General features: G+C 34.5%; 2 protein-coding genes across 4 annotated transcripts in view; both read right to left on the reverse strand.

Moving 5' to 3' along the window:
- ralyla (RALY RNA binding protein like a) overlaps positions 1–18853 on the reverse strand; it is a 36245-nt gene extending 17392 nt beyond the window's left edge. For 2 of the 3 annotated variants that reach the window (XM_087241018.2, XM_087241016.2), the window contains exons 1-2: positions 18805–18853; positions 5805–6075 (exon numbers count right to left, since the gene is read on the reverse strand). In XM_087241018.2, the coding sequence (XP_087097144.1) occupies positions 5805–6060 (256 nt within the window). In that variant the 5' untranslated portion in view covers positions 6061–6075; positions 18805–18853. Of the gene's footprint in view, positions 1–5804; positions 6076–12262; positions 12431–18804 lie in introns of those variants that run through there. The other variant, XM_087241017.1, reaches the window with a different exon arrangement.
- The window catches only part of lrrcc1 (leucine rich repeat and coiled-coil centrosomal protein 1), a 280861-nt gene that overhangs the window by 50097 nt on the left and 206972 nt on the right, over positions 1–23792 (reverse strand). The window lies entirely within an intron of this gene.

Raw genomic sequence — 23792 nt, forward strand, 5'->3', positions numbered from 1 at the left:
ACGGGGGTGTGGACAACTGTGCAACAATAGATTTTTTTTTGAAAAAAAAAAAATGATTTAGTGATTGGGGTGTAATGGAAAATATATATACATAGTTTAGTAATGAGGAGATATTAGATCTGCAAAATTCAAGAAATTATAAAAAAATAGTTGTGTAAGATGCTTTTTTTTACATATTTCTGTCAAATGCTGTTTATAAGAAAACAAACTTTTACATATGTATTTATAAATGCATTGCTAAAATATGTATGATCACTCAGTCACTGCAGTTTATGCTCTTGTCTAAGACTGTTGAACGGATCTTGGATCATATTATACATCAAAAGAGCAGCATCCCACAGCTGCTGTCATTCACTTGGAAAGGCTTGGTAGTTATTGACATAATAAGCCTGCAGGCTATTCATGGAGGAATTTGCTTTTTCCTTTGAATTAAAGACAGACTCTGAAATTGAAGACATTGTGATGCTTTCATATCTGTCAGAGGGTTCAGATATCCGAAAAATAATTACAGTGACAACAAGAGAGCACACACACACACACGCACACACACACACACATATATATGCTCAGTCTGATGATATTCTTAAAAAAGAAGGTTAAAAACAGTTTTAAAATTGCTATTGAAACTTAATGTCCTATTTCTTTTGAAGCTCACATAAATTTTACAGTTTGACACCGTATGGTTTATTCATAGAGGTGTTGTTCAAATATTCAGATAAAAAAAAAACAAGATGATTCTGTTTATGGGGTTTTAGTATTCCACTCCAGTATTTTTAGTTTCTGTTATACTTTTTGAGTAAAAGCAATCTGCATGAACTGAATGGGGTCAACAGCTATGAATAAATCCTACACAATAAGCTTTTCTCTGTGTTGTCTTTGATTCTGCAGTGCCACAGATGTCTTTGGTATATTTACATTGCCATCTAGTGGACGACACGAGTTAAATTCACTGAGTGAAACGATATTCAGATGCGTTGCGAAGCCGCACACTGCATCTCGTTTAATCTTCAAACAAATATCATCGCACACAGAAATAATAAATAATAATAAATTAATAAAATGCAATAATTGAAAACAAACTTAAGTGAATATATATTGCTGGTGTTTTGTTTACAGTTGGAGTTTACAGTTTAAGCCAGCTCACCTGTAAATCCTCTTGCGAACAATAGAGGGCAATATAACACTGTAAATTCAGCCAAGCACACTTAGGCTAATGAAGACCTACTAACTTTTTGTTCTGAACCATTCTAAAGCAAAGCACGTATTTAATGTTTTTAAGTAGTTCTGCTTAATTTAAAATCAGAATTAAAACGTATTACATTATTAAAATGAGGGGACTCAAAAAGTAATTTCTAAAACTATCTACATTGATTTTTTCCCCCTAAATAAGAAAACAATCTAGCTTCACTTTCTATCTTCCTCAGATGTCTTTTTTTCTGTGTTTGATATGCCACATTCCTGTCTGTTTGCTTCTTTCCCGTTTCAGTTGAATAAAAAAATAAAGATGGCATCTGACAACATTTTTGTTATTTTTTCATTAATTTTCTTTTTGGTTTAGTCCCTTTATTAATTAGGGGTTGCCACAGTGGAATGAACCACCAACTTATCCAGCGTATGTTTTATGCAGCGGATGCCCTTCCAGCTGCAACCCATCACTGGGAAACATCCACACACACTCATTCACATACATACACTACAGCCAATTTAGCCTACCCAATTTACCCATAGCGCATATCTTTTGACTAAGGGGGAAACTGGAGTACTCAGAGAAAACCCATGTAATCACCGGGAGAACATGCAAACTCCACACAGTAATGCCAACTGACCCAACCGAGGCTCGAGTCAGTGACTTTCTTGCTGTGAGGGGATTGTGGTACCCACTGCGCCACTGTGCTGCCCTAATTTATATTAATTTAGCATTATTTTTAGTCTTTAAATAAAAACTATCCCATTTAAATCAGTTTGTAAGTTCAGCGAATCATGAAATGAAGGAAGTAAAAATTACTATAAGTAAGTGAAACTTTCCTATACTTAAAAAATCCTAAGTAAAGTAGTGAATTAAAAATAGCTACTGTTCACTACTGGTGCTTTCTAGATAGGGGCAGTGGCTTAAAGGTTAGTGAGTTGGACTGGTAACCCAAAGCTTGCTGGTTCGATTCAGCAGGAATTGAAGGTGGGAAAAGTGAATGAACCACACTCTCTCCATCTTTGATACCCAACTGAGGTGTCCGTGGCCAAGGCACCTAACCCCTAATTGCTCCCCTAGGTGCTGGAAGCAATACCTGCCCACTGCTCCGGGTGCTCACTGTTTGCTTGTTTGTGTGTGTGTGCTCTCACTCTTAACTCAAAAAACGTGTGTGTACTTGGATGGGTTAAAAGCAGAGGACCAATTATGGATAAAACCACACTTGACAAATTTCATCTCATCAGAATGGCCAGAAGAGCATACTGTATCCTAATGCAAGACCTGTTAAAACTTGAAGCAGATGAACCACAGCCTGAAAAAAAAACACACTGGTAAAAATCCTGTCAATTAAAAACAGCAAACTGAAGCTACAATCGGCCCTTCACAGACAGTTTGATTGACAGGTGATCTGACCAATCATAACAGCGTTATTCTGTGGCCCGTTTAACCTGACATACAAAACAGTCAACACTAATCAGACGCAGTAGAGTAACATCAGCAATTAACATGAAAAATGGTGAAACCAGAGAAAAAAAACCTTTCCTGAAATTTAGAGAAGTGTGTACAATAATTCATGTACCTTTCTGATGAGCAACTCGTCACCTTAGAATTATAAGGTTCTAGCTGACCTTTTTTGTCCAAATTGAGTTATCCACATATTCTTATTAAATGACAACTTATTTACATTGTGTGATGTTTTTTTATAAGTTGTTAACAATTTAAGACTTTTTATTTAAAAAAAACTTTTGTCTTTGTTTGTCTACAAAGTCGAAATTTAGCTTGGCTCTATAGGTTTTTTTTCTTTTTCAATCAGCATTTTTAATGCAGGAAACGAGGAATAATCAGGATCAGCTTTCTTTGCCATTTTGCCTGACTGCTCCATTAAAAGCAGAAGAGAGTCGACTAAATAAGGGCACACCACACAAAATTGAGATGTGTTTAAATGTGATGATTTAGAAGCATTTTTTGGCATTGAGATGAAATGTTACATTTAAAAATGTAAAATAATTAATTGTTAAATCCCAGGCAAGGCAGTGGCGCAGTAGGTAGTGCTGTCGCCTCACAGCAAGAAGGTCACTGGTTCAAACCTCGGCTCAGTTGGCGTTTCTGTGTGGAGTTTGCAAGTTCTCCCTGCCTTCACGTGGGTTTCCTCCGGTTGCTCCGGTTTCCCCCACAGTCCAAAGACATGCGGTACAGGTGAATTGGGTAGGCTAAATTGTCCATAGTGTATGAGTGTGTGTGTGAATGTGTGTTTGGATGTTTCCCAGAGACGGGTTGTGGCTGGAAGGGCATCCGCTGCTTAAAAACGTGCTGGATAAGTTGGCGGTTCATTCTGCTGTGGCGACCCAGGATTAATAAAGGAACTAAGCCGACAAGAAAATGAATGAATAAATGTTAAATCCCAAATTAATTATTGAAAAATGTAATAAATTAAATGTGAAATATTTTTATTTGTGTATATATAGTCATTGAAACATTTTTCAAAGTTAATAAACTTATTTGCACGTTGTCTTTTTCTTTTAAAATCTTGAAATTCGATATCAAGCCTTGAAGGGCAAATACTTAATTTAATTCATGGGGCATATAATTCAATAAGTATTATTCAATAATTCATATAAAGCATATAATGTAAAAAAATATGACCATATTAATTACATAAAATTAACAGCTGCACTGGACAAAATATTTATGCTTAATGTGAACAAGACAAATATCCATCCTAAACATTAAACAAATGTTAATGAAAGCAAAAATGTAACTTTCCCAAATATTAACATATTGTTACAAGACAAAATTATATATTTTTTGATTGTATGTCTTGAAAAGTAATGCTTCAATAAATGATCTGCCAGACAAAACTTTATAATTCCAAGGAGACACACTGTCAATCAATGGTGTGGTCACTTACTAAATGGATGACTCGAAATCTAAAAACTTGAGACTGAACTCTGTTATGTTATCGGATCAGGGCAGTTAGCGTAAGTTTAGTTTATGGAAATGTGACGTGAAATAATAACCAGTGAACTACAGGTACAATCTTTATTTTGTTTTCATTTCATTTTCAAATTCTGCTCACATCTTCAACATATTCCTCACTTGTATAATGTAATGTATATGTGTATATTTTAAATAGCGCATTTGTTGTGTACAGTATGGCCATACACCTTAAGCGCTTCACAGTCATGAGGGGGGTCTCTCCATGCAACCACCAGTGTTCATATTGCAGACCTTTATGTGTGCTTCTATCTGAAATCAGATGTAATTTTTACAGAAACGATTCACTATTTCTCTAAGAAGTGAACAAATCGATAGGGGAGAACAATAGTTGATACTGAAAGCTTGTTGGGCATAGAGAAGAGAAACAGGGCTTTGTGAAGGGTCAGGTCACACATTGGACAAAAGAAGATTGGAAAAGAGTTGATTGGTCTGATGAGTCTTGATTTCTGCTTTAACATTCAGATGGTCAGTTCAGAAGTTGGCAAACAGTGCTCAGCATATATAAGCACACCCATCACAAATCTATCTGTTAAATTCATATTTTAAAAGGAAGCTATGCAATATTCTATTTGTGCATATACATTAGATTAGTCAGTACTGAAGCCAAATCTAGAGCTTATTTAACAATATAACTTACGATAACAGTCCAAAAACTAGTACACCTAAATATATATGTTATAGAAAAATAATAAATACAAATTTTAAAAAGAGGAAAAATCAAGAGAAACAAAACAATTGAAAAATTTAGTTCAATTTTTGTAGGTTGTAATTTATTTATTTTTTAAATTAAATGTATTATCTTTCAATATTTGAATCTGTTTGGTGACTAAAATTATATTTAAATAAATATATCCTTTTAAGAATCTTCTTTGTTTAACTGCACCAAAATACATTCCCTATATTCACAGAGAAATGGATAATATGGGATGTACTCAATTACTATGAGCACTGTATGTATCAACAATTCTGGCAGTTATTGGTATAATTGCTTGTTTTTTTTGGGCAGACTTTCAGCCTCTGATAGTACCAACTGAGCATCATTTAAACACTGCAGCCTATTGTTGCTAGCCGTATCTATTCTAGAAACTCATTTTGTGACTTCTGCTTTAGCAAGATTAACCTGCCATGTCACAAAGCACATCTCATCTCAAATTCTTGACATTGAGTTCACCATTCTCACACTTCCACCATAGACCTCAATTCGCTAGAGCACCTTAGGGAAGATGTGGTGAATGAGAGATTCACATCATGAATGTGAAGCTGACAAATCTGCCACAACTATGTGATGCTCTCATGTCAATATGAATTTGGTGTCCAGCAGTAAAGTTAAGGAAAATCAGTCCAGCACAATAGACCCACTGGAGTTCATCTGGAGCCACAGCCGCTACAGTGACAGCGGGAGTTTCATTTTTAATAAAGGATGATGAATATTTACCAGGTAGCCATGGGAACGACTATGACCTAAGACCAACTGTCTCTGTGCCTGCCCTGAAGACCTTACCTTCCTTTCTTTTCTCATTTTACCCTGTTTAAAAATTTTCCCTACCTTCCTCTTTATTGTCATCAAAACAACTATCGGTCCAATCATTTACCTAAATGAAACAGAAATAACTGCACTCACCTAGTGTCTGTCCAGCGAGAACTCTGGTGTTTTCTCCCGCCACAGCTGAGCGTGCGTTTCTCTCGCAGGCATACTGGACGAAAGCAAAGCCCTTGTGCACAGAGCAGCCTGTGATCTTGCCATACTTGGCAAAAATGAGCTCGATGTCGGTTTTCTTGACCACGGCAGTGTTGAGGTTTCCAATGAACACTCTGGAGTTCAAAGAGCGAGGGTCTGTCTTGTTAGTTATGTTGCTGGTTTGAGTTTTCCCAGTCATCCTTCTCAGGATGTCCTGAAACACACACACACAAACAAGAGAATAATATTAAAGTCAAATTCACCAAAACAAATGTAAACCTAGTCATTGTGTTTTCATTCTTGTGACTGAACTGGCATTTACAAGTCCTGAATATTATAGATGCAGTATGGGATCATCTGGAGAGAGAGAAATAATCAAGTAAATAAATAAAATGATGCCTAAATTTAAATATGAATTTGGGGAAGTGCTGATAGATGTCTGGAATGCTTGCTAAAAAAGGCAAAAGTGTGCCAATGAAGGTCACATATTGATTTTTATTGTGTTGAAAATAATAAAGACATAAAAGTAAAAAAAGAAAAATTTACTTCTTTGGAAAGATGAGTATTTTTATATTCATTTCATTATCATGTATGGAATTAAGTCAATCTTGCCTAAGTAATATAAAAATAACATAGTTTAATAATGTTTAATTAGTTAATTATCTGAAGACATCTGTGTTATTTTAAAAGTGCAGTTCTGCAGTATGTAAGTTTAACACCCAGTGGTTGAACTAGGTATTGCACCCCTGGATCAAAACACATTTTCACTCGGCTCTGAGTCGAGTGGTCCATTCTTCGTATGTAGATTACTAAGTTAGCTGGATTTGTATGTTGAAAATTTGACACAATCCAGGATCGTTTCGTTCTTTAAAACTCATCTGAGACTTGTTGCCAAATCAACAGTTCAGGTGACTCAAACCTGCGTAGGAGCAGGTTCATTTCATTTAAACAGGATTAGATTGGGTCAGTTCAAGCAAAGATAATACTGAAAGTATGTACCGAATGCTAATAGTTTCTTACAGTAGTTATATACACTTGGGAAAATATTAAATATATATTTGTAAATATATGTATAAACTTATGCAATATGCACTCCTAAATAAAAGTAAACGACTGCCACCTGCTGGTTCAAAAAGACCATTTATTAATATGATCTTTTTAGATGCAAACGCATACATGCACAATATTCGACTTTTTAAAAAATGATAATAATTTATGCAGTTAAGCATGTGTTTTGACCACTAATATGGTGATTGATACCTTTACCAATATCAAAATGTTTTTTTGATGCAAAATTTATGTATACAGTTATTCCTTACGTCGTTTAAAAAAAACTTAGTAGGCCTAGGCTACTATAATAAACAAAATCTTCTCTAAATGTAGAACTAGATACATTGATATGCATTGAAATACGTGATGAATACTCTTGACACATGAGTAAAATGACTTAAATTTGTAGTAAATGGTTTGTTAAATATGATACGCAATAACTTTCCACATTTGTTGTGAGCTGCAGGCTTTACACTTTCATGTGTCAAGAGCACTCTTCATGTATCATAATGCATATCAATGTATTTAGTTCTACATTTAGCAAAGATTTTCTTGCAACTCTTTTGAAGCATCAAATCACCGGTATATTAGCTGTCAAAACACGTGCATGACTGTATAAATTATTAGCCTTTTAAAAAAAAGGAAAAAAAAGTCGAATATTGTGCATGTACGCGTTTGTATCTAAAAAGTTCATAAAAGTTTCTTTTCTTTGAACCACCAGGTGGTACTTTTATTTCGGAGTGCACATTGCATATGTTTTTTTTTTTACTTTATACATATACTTAAAATATATATATTTACTATTTTCCCAATTGTATATAATATCAGCATTTGGTACATACTTTCAGTATTATCTTAGCTTGAACTGACCCGATCTAATCCTGTTTATATGAAACAAACCTGCTCCCCAGCAGGTTTGAGCTACCGGAACTGTTTCTATGACAACAAGTCTCAGATGAGTTTTGAAGAACTAAACGATCCTGGATCATGTCAAATCGTCAATAACCATATCCAGCTAATTGAGTAATCCACGTACGAAGAATGGACCCATGGTTACCAGATTGATGTGAGTGTGCCAGACTCTCCAAGCTAAAGAAAAATGTAAGGCTGATTTGGACTGTTTTAACTAAAAGCAACAGCACACAAAATATTTTACATACTAAAAGGAGTTTTTGTCCTAACCAACACCTAAATTTCTATTTTAAAAATGGCTTTTGTTTCTCACAGCATGTCTTTGGCCTGCGTGGGCAACCAGAGCACCCGGAGGAAACCCACGCGAACACAGGAAGAACATACAAACACCACACAGAAACGCCAACTGACCCAGCTGAGGCTCGAACCAGCAACCTTCTTGCTGTAAGGCAACAGCACTACCTACTGCGCCACTGCGTTGCCTATACACACATACACTACCAATTTTGTTTACCCAATTCACCTATAGCATATGGCTTTGGACTGTGAGGCAAACTGGAGCAACCAGAGGAAACACACATGAACATGGTGAGAACGTAAACTCCACACAGAAATACCAGTTGGCCTAACCAGGACTCAATCCAGTCTTGCTGTGAGGTGACAGAGCTAACCACTGAGCCACAGTGCCACCATGTCTACGTAATACGAACAGAATATTGCTCTGTGTACACAGTGTTTATTGAAATACAGTAATGGAAAGACGTAAAATAATGGACCCTCCTCCAAAAATGTATTAATTAATGAGCCAGTAGATTGTTTGTGGAGGCAGTTTATATTACAACCTATAATTTAGTGCTACTGAATTTTACTGACTGACAAAGAGTTCCTGATTAATGAGTTGTTCACTGGGGTTTAAAGAGCTACTGACTCATTCATTACCTGCCCATTTCCAAACTCATCTCCATGGAAACAGACATAAAAGTTTATGATCAGGAAAAAAAGTTATTTTCAGATACTCCACCTATTCACGTCCTCCTCCTGAAAACACAAATATATAAACGGCCAGCTGGATTGTAACTGTCTTTGTGCGCATTTTCACATCTTGCTCACCAGTGCCAACATTCTGCAGTGACTATAAATAGACCAAAATAAAAGAAGATCACTTAAAAGATGATCCCATCAGACCCTTTTCATGTGTACAGAGACTGTACATCTGTCTGCAAGTGGGTTGACACCAAAGAAGACACCAGTCGGGATGAGCTGTGAGAAGCACTACAGAGTGTGAGAATGCGGAGACGTGTGAAGTTCACAATGCAGAAAAAGCTTTAGATAAAAGGCTTCTCCTGACTTTCGCTGCAAGTGATAACAAAGTGTTTCGTCAGGTCAGGATTCCCACCTGCATTTTCCTGCATGCATTAAAATATAAATATAATCAACGCTGGTTTTAGGCAACATATCTGATAAAATCACATAGAGTTCCTAAGTGCTAAAACATGTAATTGCTCGGAAAATCTAATTAGAAACTGGCCGTAACATGATAAATAGATAATCTTCTTTAAACAGAAGGTTCTGTATGGTGTAAAAGGGTTTTTCAGATTTTTAAAATATTCTTTACAAATTAAAAAAAAAAAAATGTGACTTCAGTTTTTAAAAACATACAACATGATGAAACTGTCAAAGTGAAGAATCCACGTTTGCTATTATGAACACTGTAAAAATAAATTATGTAAAATGTACTATTTTTGTTGACAGTAAGACAGTAAATTTGCAAGCGCGCTGCAAATAAATAATTACAATTGTGCTCTGTTTTTACATTACAGTTCCATTATTTTACAGAGTGCTTGTAAATTTAGTCTTAAGTCACCTTTCCACTGCACACGACAAACAACAAGCAACAGACTGGAAGGCATACATTTCCAATGGAGAGTAGTCTGGGAGCTGCGTGGAGTTCAGGTCATCTCTATATACAAAATTAGACCCGCTGAAATATTTGAACTCCTGTGACTAAACCGTATGCGACCGGCCGAAAGGATGTGATATATTTTAGTGTTGTCCAAGCAGGTCCATGCATGCGACATAAGAAATATATATATTTTTTGCTTATTTTTTTAAGCAGAAAAAGTAACATTATATATATATTTATTTATTTTTTTAAACATTTCTATTCATAAATGTAAGTAATAAAGAAATAAAAATATGTATTTTTATGTTGTCTCCACATTCTCTCCAAAATATTTTGCGGTCAATGAGTTTCAAGTATTCATTCATTCATTCATTCACTCATTCAACTACGGTGAATGCATGGAGAATAAAAGCTTTTTTGCACTCCTTTATTACACACACCAGGAGAATCAGCTTCTCTTCCATGCTGCACTACAAAACTGAAAATTCTGTGTGACTGCCACAAGGGGGCGTATTCCGACAGTCGTGTTAGAATGTTGTGTTGCAGTGGAAAGGCAGCTTTACGGGAAACCAATATTGCTTAAACACCAAAACACATTTTTTGAGCTGTTGACAGTCGTATATTTGTCCCACGCTGCTAAAAACACTTAGGACACATATATTTCACTAAAAAGTAAAAATTGGTTGTTTTTGCGTTATTTTGAGCAAAATCATACTTCCGGTTTAAAACTAATTTTTGAAGCTGTGTAACAGCCTAGAGATCATAGCGTCTGTACCTGGGAGTACCTTGTTACGTCTTTAAGTGTGCTGCATTCATTCACGAGAAAGACTTGGTCCAAACCAATCAGCGCGCTCTATTGTGTATGCGGTGCAACTTCATTAATATGCATGACAGCTTCGAAGACTGTTAAGTTCAGACAGCAGAGAGATGACATATTGTGTTGCCAAAACAAGTGGGAGAACAAGAATTGTTTGGATATACGGGTCGTCAGTATTGCTTTTATAATTTGCTGCAGTAAAGGTTTTGTTTTCATTTTCCCTCTATGAGAGCGCAGCTGGACTCACGTGTGGATCAGTGCACACGATATGCGACAGAAATACGTGTCTAAGAAACATTTTTTTACTTGTGAGCTTTTCTCATCTGGAAACAGTGAAATCCGGATTTGTTGCTCGTCTCCTTTTAATAAAGACGTGGCTCCAGTTGGTGTTGATTGTCCTGCTCTACAGATTTGGTAAGTGAGCGATCAGTTGTCTTTGTTTATTCAGAGGCAAAGTTAGTTTGTATCGTCAGCAGTACTCTTTCAGTGTTTAAAGACGGACCTTAGTCAAATGATTTCTATGTTATTACAGTTTACCGTACGTTATATCACTACAATATTATGGACTGAAAAATCCACTGTAAATGCTGCTCTCCGAGTGTAAACATGTAAACCAAACTTACCATCGTGTAGGATTTTCGTAACATTTTGTGACAGGAATAACACACACAGCTTTCTGATGCTACCTGCCGAGTGCATCTAAGTTACCGAGAAATGAGGAGGGTTTTTTCTCTCATTCGCCGTGCGGTAACAAACATTACATGAAAAATACACGATTCCAGCAGTTCCGTAAATCAATATCTTGTTTGTCACGAGGGGCATGAATATAATTCCTGAATGAAAGAGACAAACTGCAGTTAAAGTCCACTATTTAAGATATCCATGTAAACACAGTCACTATCTTTCTCCCCTGCGTCTGTGTGTTTGTTTTGCCTCTGTGAAAATCAGCATGTGCCCAAAGCGACACTCCCATTTTTATGCAAATTTGTATGGACCTTAACTCTTTCCCTCCTCCGACACTCCCCCTTAAACAGAGCTGGACACGCCCATATTCCAGACTTTTTCCAAAATAGAGGTGTGAAAACACCCTGCTGAAACAGCTGAGTCAAACCCTCTGACTGAACATTGGTTAAACATGCTGCAGTAAACAAAATGGTAAACATGCTACTGTAAAACTCTGTTACCTGGTTAACACACATAATTGTTCACCTGCACTAAAAAAATAAATAAAAATTATTGAATTAACTCATTTATTTTATGGTAAGTGGTTGCAAACTATTTATATGGGCTAAATTAAAACAAACTAATTAAACTGAGTATTGTTCAACTTTAATTTCAGACCACATTAAATGTTTGCAACCACTTACATTTAAAAAATTTAATGAAAGAATAACAATGTGTCCTAGCAAAATAATAATTGTACATTTTGATTTCACACGTACTTTAAAGAAAAATGCCCATCTATTTCAAGTAAGACATGTAATTTGTTTAGAAGGAATATCATAACTTCCAGCAATTTCTTATTCAAACACAGCAGAAACAAAATAACCGAAAACCAGCAGAGCGACAGCGAATCCATTTCATCTGCAAGACAGAGAGTCAAACCCTCTGACTGATCCTCAGCAACACCAGCATCCTACTCTCAACACATACCGTCATTTCTCCTCAATCACTGGTGCATGAAAACCTTTCGCTTCCCTGTGTTAACAATAACCTCACCTCATTCTCTCAGGTTGACAGGCATGGCAGAGCTCCGGCATTGTGACTGGACATGACATTTCTATTCCCTTTCAAACTCCATCACTTCAGCAGCTCCACTGAGCCTGTGCACAGTGTGTTATTCTATTACAAGTTCCCCATTCAAACACTCGCTGCTCCCCGCACTGTACAGCACTTCACACTCCTGCTAGATTTACTGGTCAGGGCTGAAAGAAGATGAATGGAAAAATCTAATAATCTTATTTCTTTTCTCTGTCAGCATTAGATCCTCTTACTACTGCACTGTAAAAAATGAATGCCACGACTTTAATGGTAAACATTGGTTAAACATTAAACAGTAAACAAAATGGTAAACATGCTACAGTAAAAATCTGTTATCTGGTTAACACACACACACACACACACACACACACACACACACACACACATATATATATATATATATATATATATATATATATATATATATATATATACACACACACACACACACAATATAATTGTGTTGTTTCAGCTCATTTTAATTAAGTAGTTTGAACAAGATAACAACATTTCTTTTGGAGTTTATATATATGTATATTATATGCATATGTCATGATAGCACCAGTGAAAATCCAACTGTGAGTAGAGGACATTTTGATGAAGTACAATAGTGAATATAAGTTTTAAAGTGTTCAAAAAGAATAGAGAGAATAGAGGACAATGTCCAGAAACAGGGAGCTTCCACAGGTCCAAGCAAACACGTCATTCAACGATCTAAAGAAAACCTGAACATTACTCTCACACGGGTGCCACTAGCCAGCTGGGGGGCTTGAGTTGTCGCATACAAGGTTGGGTTTGGTTTGTTGTCGCAGACGAAAGTCAGTACAGGGGTTGGGGGGATGGGGGTGATAGTTGGGCCCCTTAAAATATCTCTGGGGGCCCCAAAACTGCATAGGCCCTTTAAATCTTAAAAAAAAAACTTTAGAGGCACCCCTGTAACTTTACTCTCTAACTTTAGTGGCACCCCTGCTTACACAGGAACATGAAAATTGACTGGTAACCAGCAGTAAAACACAGATTGTTTATATAGCCCACAAAAAAGGCATCAGTTGGAACCCTCTTATTAGGTCAGCTGATCAGAATCCACCCTACCACAAAAAGGTAAACAGACACACCCACCCATGCAATATATCTATTTATATAGTGAATAACCGTAAATTGACTTTTCCCTGAAATCCCCAGATGACATTTCACATTTCATGCTTTTTTACATAACCCTATGTTTGTGTAACAAATTATATGATGTGTAGATGTTAGTACTTCAAAACACTGGTGTATTAACATTGGAAATTAATAAAATATATTTATTTTATGGTTTGTACTATGTTTTTTACTGTAAATTATTTTTTTATTGTACATTTTATGTATTTTTTCTAACAATGTGTAAACAGTTTAAATAAGTTAAAACTCACAATACGTTTGGTTATCTCTACAATTTGTTATTTATTTATAAAATACATTACTAGGTCAAAGTTGCATCCACTGTTAATATTTTTTTTGCATCCGAGCCTCCTTTAACTGTCAGTTAAAAACTATTGTTTGGTTTAATTTATAATCTTGTACATGACCAATGATGGCTTCATATTAATGGTGTCATATTATTGTCATAATGTTCATATTAATGGTAGTCTGAGTGTATAAGATGACTCAAATCAATATTTAATTTCCACATAATAATTTATTTATTTGGTCAGTAGCCTTTGTAATTAGCTAATTTATCACAGCTAACAAAAATATGTTCTAAGATTGCTTCTCTACTTCAACGAAAAGAAACATTCCATTATCATTATGCAGATATTGTAAGAATGTTTTGAATGTGTACTGAACATTAAGTATAGGCTAACTTTAAAGAAAATGTTGATCAAAAATCCAACTGAAACATATTCAAAAACTGTTCCATGTATGAAGTATAAACAAATATTTTCCTTATTTCCTAGTTCAATGATTTGGTGTTTCTAGAGTTACAACAAACATTTTCATACTTGCATGAGAAAAATATATCAACATTATAATATATTGGTGTAATATTTTTCAATTGAGGTGAATAACATTAGATCAATTTAATAAAAACATTGAAAATCGTGATTTATGGGAAAATACTGAAACGACAGCTGATATTTTGCACTGCTGAAACCATTCCTCGCTATGCCTGGAAAACGATATTCCTAATATGACCTATTTCAAATTATTTATTTTACTGTTTTATATATATACAGTAGCTGTTCCAGATGTTGTGCTTGTTGAGATGACAGTTTCTAAGGCACTGGACAGAAATTCATGAAAAAAAAATAATAAACTATGCGAGAAAATATCTCAACCCTAACCAATCCACAGCACTTCTCACATACACTGAACATTCACCTCCACATCAAAACAGCATAAAAAAAACAATATCAAAGCACTCTTTTTAAAAAATAAATAAATAAATAGTGCCATCACATTCTTGCAAAACCTTCCTTCTGGCATTAACATTCCTTCATGACTTATTCTTCTCTACACAGAAACTCCCTCTGATTAGTGATCCCAAATATAGAGTAAATTCAACCAGGCATGTGTAAATGGGTCACTAGAGCACTGACTAATTAGCCAGTAACACAATGAGCTACAGTTGACGTGACAAGTGCATCGCTTGCAACAGACAATATGGGGTCAATTCAAGGTTGAAAGTCGTTCACTTTTACATGAAGAGTGAGAATGACACCCCCCAGAGTACTGAAATAGACCCAAAACGTCTCCTGGGGTCATTTTCATGTCATTGCAACAATTGAGCCTACGGAATATTCACAACACTGAATATTATGAAAATGTGAATTAATCAATCAATCAATCTATCTATCCTCTGTAAAAAATTTCAGATTTGACATGACATTCCAGACGTGTTACTGTTATTTTTCACAGTAAATTACGTAAGTATCACTTTACAGGATTTAACTGTAAAAATTCACAGTAATGTGTTGTATTCCAAATTTTATAGTGACATTAATCAAATTAGCACGATTACAGCAAATTGCTGTAAAAAGGGCTATAACTTTTGCATGTTTGTTTTAGGAATTCAAACTCATTTTTTTCTTATTCAACATAGACATTAATAGAAATGAACTTCTATGCTATTGGCACTCTTTGATATTTAGAAATAACAGAAGGTTATTGCAGCCCCCCAAAAAGATTTAGTTATGGTTAAGATTCTTTAAAAATAATTTGAAAGAAAACCATCCTGTTTTGGAACAACATGAATGTCATAGTAAATTTTCATTTTTGGGTGCACTGCAATTTTACAAGTAACATGGAAACATGAAATATTTTTTAATAAACATAACTTTGTGCTCAGCCAAAAATGTAATAAACTGGAACAAAAGTAAATGACTCATAAAACCAAACACTGTTAAACACCCAAAATTATGTAAAAGTCAGGGTAAATGTCAGAACTACTAGCCGAGGAAAGCTAGTAGTAAAATATAGTTTAATATAGTTAATTCTACAAGATACTGTGAAATCACAGTAATAAACTTTACTATCTACTGTGAAGTAACACTATATGGTTGTATGGTTGTTTCACATTAATTTAATGCAACAAAATCATAGTTACTGTGAACTACCTCACAGTAATTTGATGTGAATTTGCATACAGTATTTTACTGTAAAAGTAATGCAAATATTAGCCAGTAAATTACTGTGAATTTAAGGTCAAAATTTTTACAATCAATCTATCTATCTATCTACCATCTATCTATCTATCTATCTATCTATCTATCTATCTATCTATCTATCTATCTATCTATCTATCTATCTATCTATCTATCTATCTATCTATCTATCTATCTGTTTGTCTGTCTGTCTGTCTGTCTGTCTGTCTGTCTGTCTATCTATCTATCTATCTATATCTGTCTGTCTGTCTGTCTGTCTGTCTGTCTGTCTGTCTGTCTGTCTGTCCATCCATCCATCCATCCATCCATCCATCCATCCATCTACAAAATATTTGAATATATCTTTAGATCATTATAATTTCGTACAACAAAATGGATGGTTCTTTTACACGCTGTTCATTAAAAGTTTCTTTTGGGGAATCAAAAATTGTTCACTCCTAACTGACATTTATAATTCTGTTAAACATAAAACCTTTCCATTCTACAAAATATCTATAGTAAAATACAAAATATCTAGTTAAAAAAGACACATTCGATCTTGAAATGTTCTTTACACTAAGAAGAAAATGGTTCTGTTAAACACCATTGACTAAAAGATCATTTTGGAACATTGAGGGAAAAAGTGGTTCTTCTGTGGCATCCTTGTCATCTCCACTATTCTGGAACCTAGTCTGTCTGATTGTCTATTTATTGTTTTTGCTTAATTTTAAATTATGCAGGCAGTTCATTCCGCTGTGGTGACCCCTGATAAATAAAGGGCTAAGTGAAAGAAAAATGAATGAATTATGCATTTCTTAAAACATACAAAGCTCAATTTATATTTGATAAGATTAACAAGATATTCTGACTCTAATCAGTCAATTACTGCAATTCTTTCAAATAATTTCCAAAGAAAATGAGATCTGAGGATGAAGGTGAACGCTATTCTGAGTAAGACCTGTCTCCATCTACCACTTCGTTCTCAATCAACAATGAACTTCTAAACAATTAGACACTGACCAGACAGCAAAGTGGTTTCAGTGTGAAGCCTAATAGGCTGTTTCTAAATAAAGTGCTGTCAAATAGTGTGGTTTATGCAATCGTCTTTCTCCCACTCACATTTTTATTTTCAATTAAATGAGAAATCAACAATCCTGCAGTCTGCGTAGGTGTCTACAATCTAAAACTTTGCTGGAAGGGATGTCCTAAATAGGAGTTATTTTAGTTGTGAATATTCTTCCATGAATAAAAACATACTCGTGTCTTCATTATCTGTATTCAGATGAAACGGAAGTGTAGCTCTGAGGAAGACTCAGGAATTCTGTCCAGGTATCGTATGGTTGATACTTCCATCCCTACTAGAATTCCCAATGAGAGATAAGCCTTACTAGGGGAAAGGATATTTCATGGCTGGCTTCCCCCACCTGTCCCTTGACTGACACAGTCTGAATAGTAAATCATTCTTTTTTTTCAGAATAACACACATCTTCTGCACTATCATTCTCCATTCTACAAGAACAATATTGATTAAAGAAAATGGTTTTGTAGGAAGACTGTGAGCACCTTATCTAGTAGAGGACTGATTATTATGCTTTGGGTCGTGTGATTATACAAAAGGTATGAAAGAAATATTGCAGCTGGCTGGATAATATAAAAGCCAACTTATATTATGCTGATGTAGCATGAAATAATCTTATTACAATGCCGTGATATATTTTTTGTCAAACTTCATCAGACATTTAAGCTTTAAGTTTCTTTTTTACACTTTACGAAAAGACAAACATTTTCATATGATTACAATAATGTCAAGACACATCAGTAAGATATTTATGGATGTCATGAATGAAATGACAAATGTGAAATGCAACGCATTAGTAAGAAAAAACCTTAATACATTTGCAAAACATCCAAATAGCTGAATTAGTCTGTCTAATTCTGCTAATCTTGCTAGCTGCATTAACCATAGCAAGTTAACATGTTTAAAATCTCATTTAAATCAAAATGCTTTCAAGTATTGTTTATCATTTCACATGAGTTTCTGCATATAGGTTGGATTACGAATCATTTCAGTTAATGGCTGAACTGTTTCTTAAATACCTAAGCTAAAGATTTTTTTTAATAATTACTTATTCATTTTTTTTTTTTATTTAGCATAAGACAGAAAAACATGGTATTCCTTAAACTCCTTAACTGCCTGCTCTACCAAATGGTTGACCATTTTTTGATTCTTTTAAATAGTGGTTTACACACACAGCATTGTTGGTTTACAAAAAAAAAATCAAAGAAACATAATCCTGTGGCACTTCTACACTTGATTATGATTTTATTGTAAAAAAAAAAAAAAAAAAAAACAGCAACAAAACATGTTAAATGAGAATCTGAATTATTTTATGGCATACTTCAAAAAATAAAGATAATTTAGAAGTCAGAAAAGTTTTATTTTGATAACATTTTCATAGAACATGCATTCATTTTGGTACTTTTACCATAAACCGACATATCTACCACTTGGTAGAGGTTGATATTTTAGAAATTATAGGATATGTTGTTAAACATAAGGGTTAAATCATTTAAGCATAATAGAATAAACAAATAAACATGTGAGAGCAGCAAATAACTTTGGAACCAATTCAAGAGTCATTATTTATGCATGTATTAAAATAATTATGAATGCAGCTCCTAAAATGAATAATTATGAAATAAACTCGACGTTAAATTCATGCTATGTTATACGGAATAAAAAGTAGTGCTCTTTCTAAATAAGAAAATAATAACATCCTCGTTAAATTATTACCTCGGTGAAACCAAATAGCAAAATTAGTCACATTTCAACAACTGACAAGGATGAAAGAATGGAGAAATCCAGCAGCTACTCACCAATCAGAGAGTGCGAGCATCAGACGAGCCGGAGCGCGAGTGCAGAGTCAGAGCGCTGTGCTTCTGGATCTCTCACATCTTCAGCCTCTCTGGATCATGTGACAGCATCTGCTGGCCGCTTCACCAACCCTACTGCATCCATTCATACACAACTACACCTGCAGACATTTGCCACGCGGTATTTCCTTAAGTTCTTATGTAATAGCGGATGATCCTTTTTATTAAAACAGACGAACTACTTGCGATTCAGTAGCCTACTACAGAACAATACAGTGTCAATATACAGTATAATATATCGATTCGTTTACTATTGGGGTGATAAACCAGTTGTAATATCAAGAAGCTTTTTTTAAAGAGCTAAAAAAGCTAACTGCTAGCAAAGACACCGGAAGCATCGCACAAAGTTAATATGGCGTTAGGCTACGTTAAAAACAAGCGCGGAAAAAAAGTTTGTAGACATGTTTAAAACATTTTTTATACCAACAGTGAAATAATCATCCCATAGCATATAGTATTTTAGAGAAGATACGTTTTATATAGTACATTTTCTTTGGTAAATGCTGTAGTGTTTTTTTTAATATTAACTCTTTCATTGAAATATGTGGAACCTATGGAAATTGCTACATTGAAATTACATGTATTACAAAATATTGCAAAAATATCAGTTTACATATTTTTTCAACCATTATTATTACAAATATTCACATATACTACATATGTGCAGTAATGCCATATGTTCACATACATTAGCTATAATTTTATTAATGTGTTCATACAATATATGGCCGTATATACACAATTACAGCTAATGTATTGAACAAATATGGCACACATATGATTCCAATGGTGAAAAATATAGCCTATAAATTACCCTTTTCCCAATATTTTTAAATATATATACAGCATATCTGTTTTGAAAATATGTAAATATGTTATAACATATTTTTTACATGTAAAATCCAAATATAAAGTTTTAGGCTACATAAGCCATATATGTAATTTGTTTATTTCCGTAGATCAGATTTCTATATGGAAATATACCAGTAAATTGCAATAATGTGGTACTGTGTGGTAATTCTGCTCCTCGTCTTTTGGATCTACTATAGTGAAACAAACAATTAATAGTAATTTTTAGTAACAAACATTAATAGTAATTTTTGTTCTTTGAAGTTTTTACTGTGTAATAGGGAAATATATGGGTAGGCTATTTTAACCTTTAAAACCATGTTTTGGGAGTAGTGTTAACTGTTAGTGCCAAGGCAGTCAAGTCAACCTAATTTGTCCTGAATGTTAGCTCAAATGATCAATTGTAAACAACTACACTGTTCCTGCAAGTAAAAATATTGTATAACTAAAATATTACCAGCACAGTACAGTACTACATTGATAACGTACAAATACTATAACTAACTAAATATTAGGCCTATGATACAATACAGTATACCATAGTCTACTTGTTTACTGTAGTAATTTTTAAAGTGTACTCAGTATTTACTGGAGTTTATCAATTCATATCCTCAATACTTTATGAATGCAAATAGTAAATAGGGTACTGTAATTTACAGTATTCTACAATAACACTAATAACAATTACCATGGTGAATCCTAAAGTGTTCTATGGTATTTTTTTCACATGGGATGAACCATTTTAATTATGTATTGTGCAAACATCTATGCTCTGTTTTAGAGACAAGGCTTAAGGCTAGTCCTAGACTAAATTACATGTACTGCATGAGCTGTCCTAAAAATTACTTGCAGTAACAAAACAACAATGTATCAGTGCTATAGAATAGATTCAAGATAATGTGTTTTTCTAAGTTATTTAAAAGCTGCTCAATTAACTCATTTAGGGAAAGCAGTTAAAGTTTTTAAGTAGTTGTGTATGAAGAACTTAATAAAGAGCTCCTTGACATGCAATGAGAGCAGTTTGAAAAGAAAACCTACTGCACATTTTTGTTATCCTAATTAACCTATAGGCTATGAAAAGCTGCCTGTCTTCTATAATCATCAGTTTGATCTTTTATAGAATAGTCTAATTTTATTTTCCATCACAAAACATTATTAAACAATATATTAAATGTGCATAACTGTATGACTATAAATATAGTACTATGTACATTCAATAATATATTGTTTGAAAATGTTTATATATAAACCACATTTATATATTCACTTTTATCACATATATTCAAAAATGTCAACTAATAAAAAAACAAAAGGAATAACTAATAAAACTAATAAAAAATAAAAAGCAAACATGCAGGCTGAATTAACATTGGTTAAAAAAGACATTCAGTATTGAGTTTGCACAAATACATTTAAAAATGCTAAAATAAAAATCCAATGACTATCAAAATTAATTTCTGTATGTTATAGAATAAAGCTTATTGAAGATATTAAATGGTAGGAAAATTAATTTAGGGACTCTTAATCTAACAAGAATAAAAGTAGGAAATGATTTTCTCAGCCTGATTTTTTTTCCCAATATCAATCACAGTCCGCTGATTCAATAAGAGAATAACATGTGTTGCAGTGATTCAACCTTTTATAGATTCTACAGGAGCAACAAAACTACAACTTTATCTTAAATTAAATCTTAGAGAATATCCAAAACCGTAAGAGACAACTCCATCTGAACCAGAGGTTGAAAATGTTTCTCATGGGTTGTCAAGCTTTTCGCAGTATATGCTTTAGAGCCTGCATGAGGATCTTGTGTATATCTTATACGCTGACAATCTTCCTTTTTTCTCCTTCCTTCATGAGCACAATTCGTCGTAGTAAAACTGAACTTTAAATTTAGCGAAGAAAAAATCCCATCGTTTATGTGAACAGAAACACTCAAATGTATAAATATACTGAAGTCACCCCATCTGATGTTGATGTTATTTTTTCCCAGCAGGTCTGCTTGCATAAGTGCACTTTCTCATTTGAAGTTTACTACAAAGAAACTGTCATCGTGTTCTGTAAGTATGTCACCCAGAGAGATTAAAGTAGTTAAAACTGTTCATGTAACTAGGGCATGTCTCATTTTGGCAAAAGGTTACCTTCAGTCTATTAGCCAACTTAAAACGGACAGTTTTAGGACTGTAGATAATATATGACTATCGGGTGATTTTAAAGTGCACACAACATCTGGTTTGGAAATCATTGTCAGGAATAACTCCTTTAGGGGCCAGACATTAGTCAAAGTCAAATTCATTTAAATGCAACAACACAGCAAACAGCAGTACATTATTTTAAAAAGCTTTCCTTTGTGAATGTGTGTGTGTGTATATACAGTGCATGCGGAAAGTATAGCGCTTCACTTTATCCACATTTTTTATGTAACAGCCTTTTTTCAAAATTGATTAAATTTATTTATTTCCTCAAAATTCTACTCACAGTAACCCATAATGACAATGTGAATTTTTTTTTTTTTAATGTTGTAAAGTTTTTAAAATAAAAAATCTAAACCTCTGGCGGTGTGCTTTGGGTTATTGTCCTGTTGGAGGATGAACCGTCTCCCCAGTCTGAGGTCAAGAGCACTCTGAAGCAGGTTTTCATTCAGGATGTCTCTGTACATTGCTGCATTCATCTTTACCTCTATCCTGACTAGTTTTCCTGGTTATTTTGCTAAAAAACATTCCCACAGCATAATGCTGCACCACCATGCTTCACTGTAGGGATGGCATTAGCCTGGTGATGAGCGGTGCCTGGTTTTCTCCAAATGTAACGTCTGGCATTCACTCCAAAGAGTTCAATTTTAGTCTCATCACACCAGAGAATTTAGTTTCTTATGGTCTGAGAATCATTCAGATGCCTTTTGGCAAATTCCAGGCGTGGAGTGGCTTCCATCTGGCGACACTACCATACGGGCCTGATTGGTCAATTGCTGCACAGATGGTTGTCCTTCTGTAAGCTTCTCCTCTCTCCATAGAAGAACACTGGAGCTCAGACAGAGTAACGATTGTGTTATTGATAGTCTCCCTGACTAAGGCCTTCCTTCCTCGATCACTCAGCTTAGATGTCCGTCCAGCTCTAGGAAGAATCCTGGTGGTTCAAAACGTCATTCACTTACGGATGATGGAGGCCACTGCATGTGCTCACTGGAACTTTCAGAGCAGCAGAAAATTTTCTGTAACCTTCCCCAGCCTTGTGCCTCGAGACAATCCCGTCTCTGAGGTCTACAGACAATTCCTTTGTCTTCATGCTTGGTTTGTGCTTTGGCATGCACTCTCAACCCTGGGACCTTATATAGACAGATGTATGCCTTTTCAAATCATGTCCAATCAACTTAATTGACCACAGGGGAACTCCAATTAAGCTACTGAAACATCTCAAAAATGATCAGTGGAAACAGAATGTACCTCAACCAAGCTCAACTTAGAGCTTCACAGCAAAGGCTGTGAATACTTATGTGCATGTGATTTTTCAGGTTTTTATTTTTAATAAATTTGCGACAATTTAAAAAAAAAGATTTTCACATTGTCATTATGGGGTATTGTGTGTAGAATTTTGAAGAAATAATTTTATTTTCTTCATTTTGGAATGAAGCTGTAACATAAAAAAATGTGGAAAAATTGAAGCGCTATAAATACTTTACGGATGCACTGTAAGACAAAAGACACGGTAAAAAAAATTTCATCCAATTAAAATTTGTCAGGCCGATAATTTTCATAATTCTGATAAGTAGCCCAAACTGTCAGTCAACAAATGTAGATTTGTACATTTGTGCACCCCTGTTCACGCATATCCACCATTTGAGCATGCACGCTCGTTCATCTGCGCAAGAGAGTGACAGCGGTAAAAACAAAGGCTAAATCAAAAGTTTAAAAATTATAGTTACTTTCTGCAAGACACTGTATTTCTTTTAGGTAATGTTGTGGTTTAAAACAATTTAGTCACGCAAAGCTGATGTAGATTTTGTTGTATTATGAATTGGTTATATGTACTTCTGGCGAAAGATTGATGTGACTATTTTCAAGAGTTTTGTTTGGTGTAACAAAACG

The sequence above is a fragment of the Danio rerio genome, chromosome 2 (genome assembly GCF_052040795.2).
Source record: "Danio rerio strain M-AB ecotype USA chromosome 2, GRCz13ab, whole genome shotgun sequence".
NCBI lineage: Eukaryota > Metazoa > Chordata > Actinopteri > Cypriniformes > Danionidae > Danio > Danio rerio.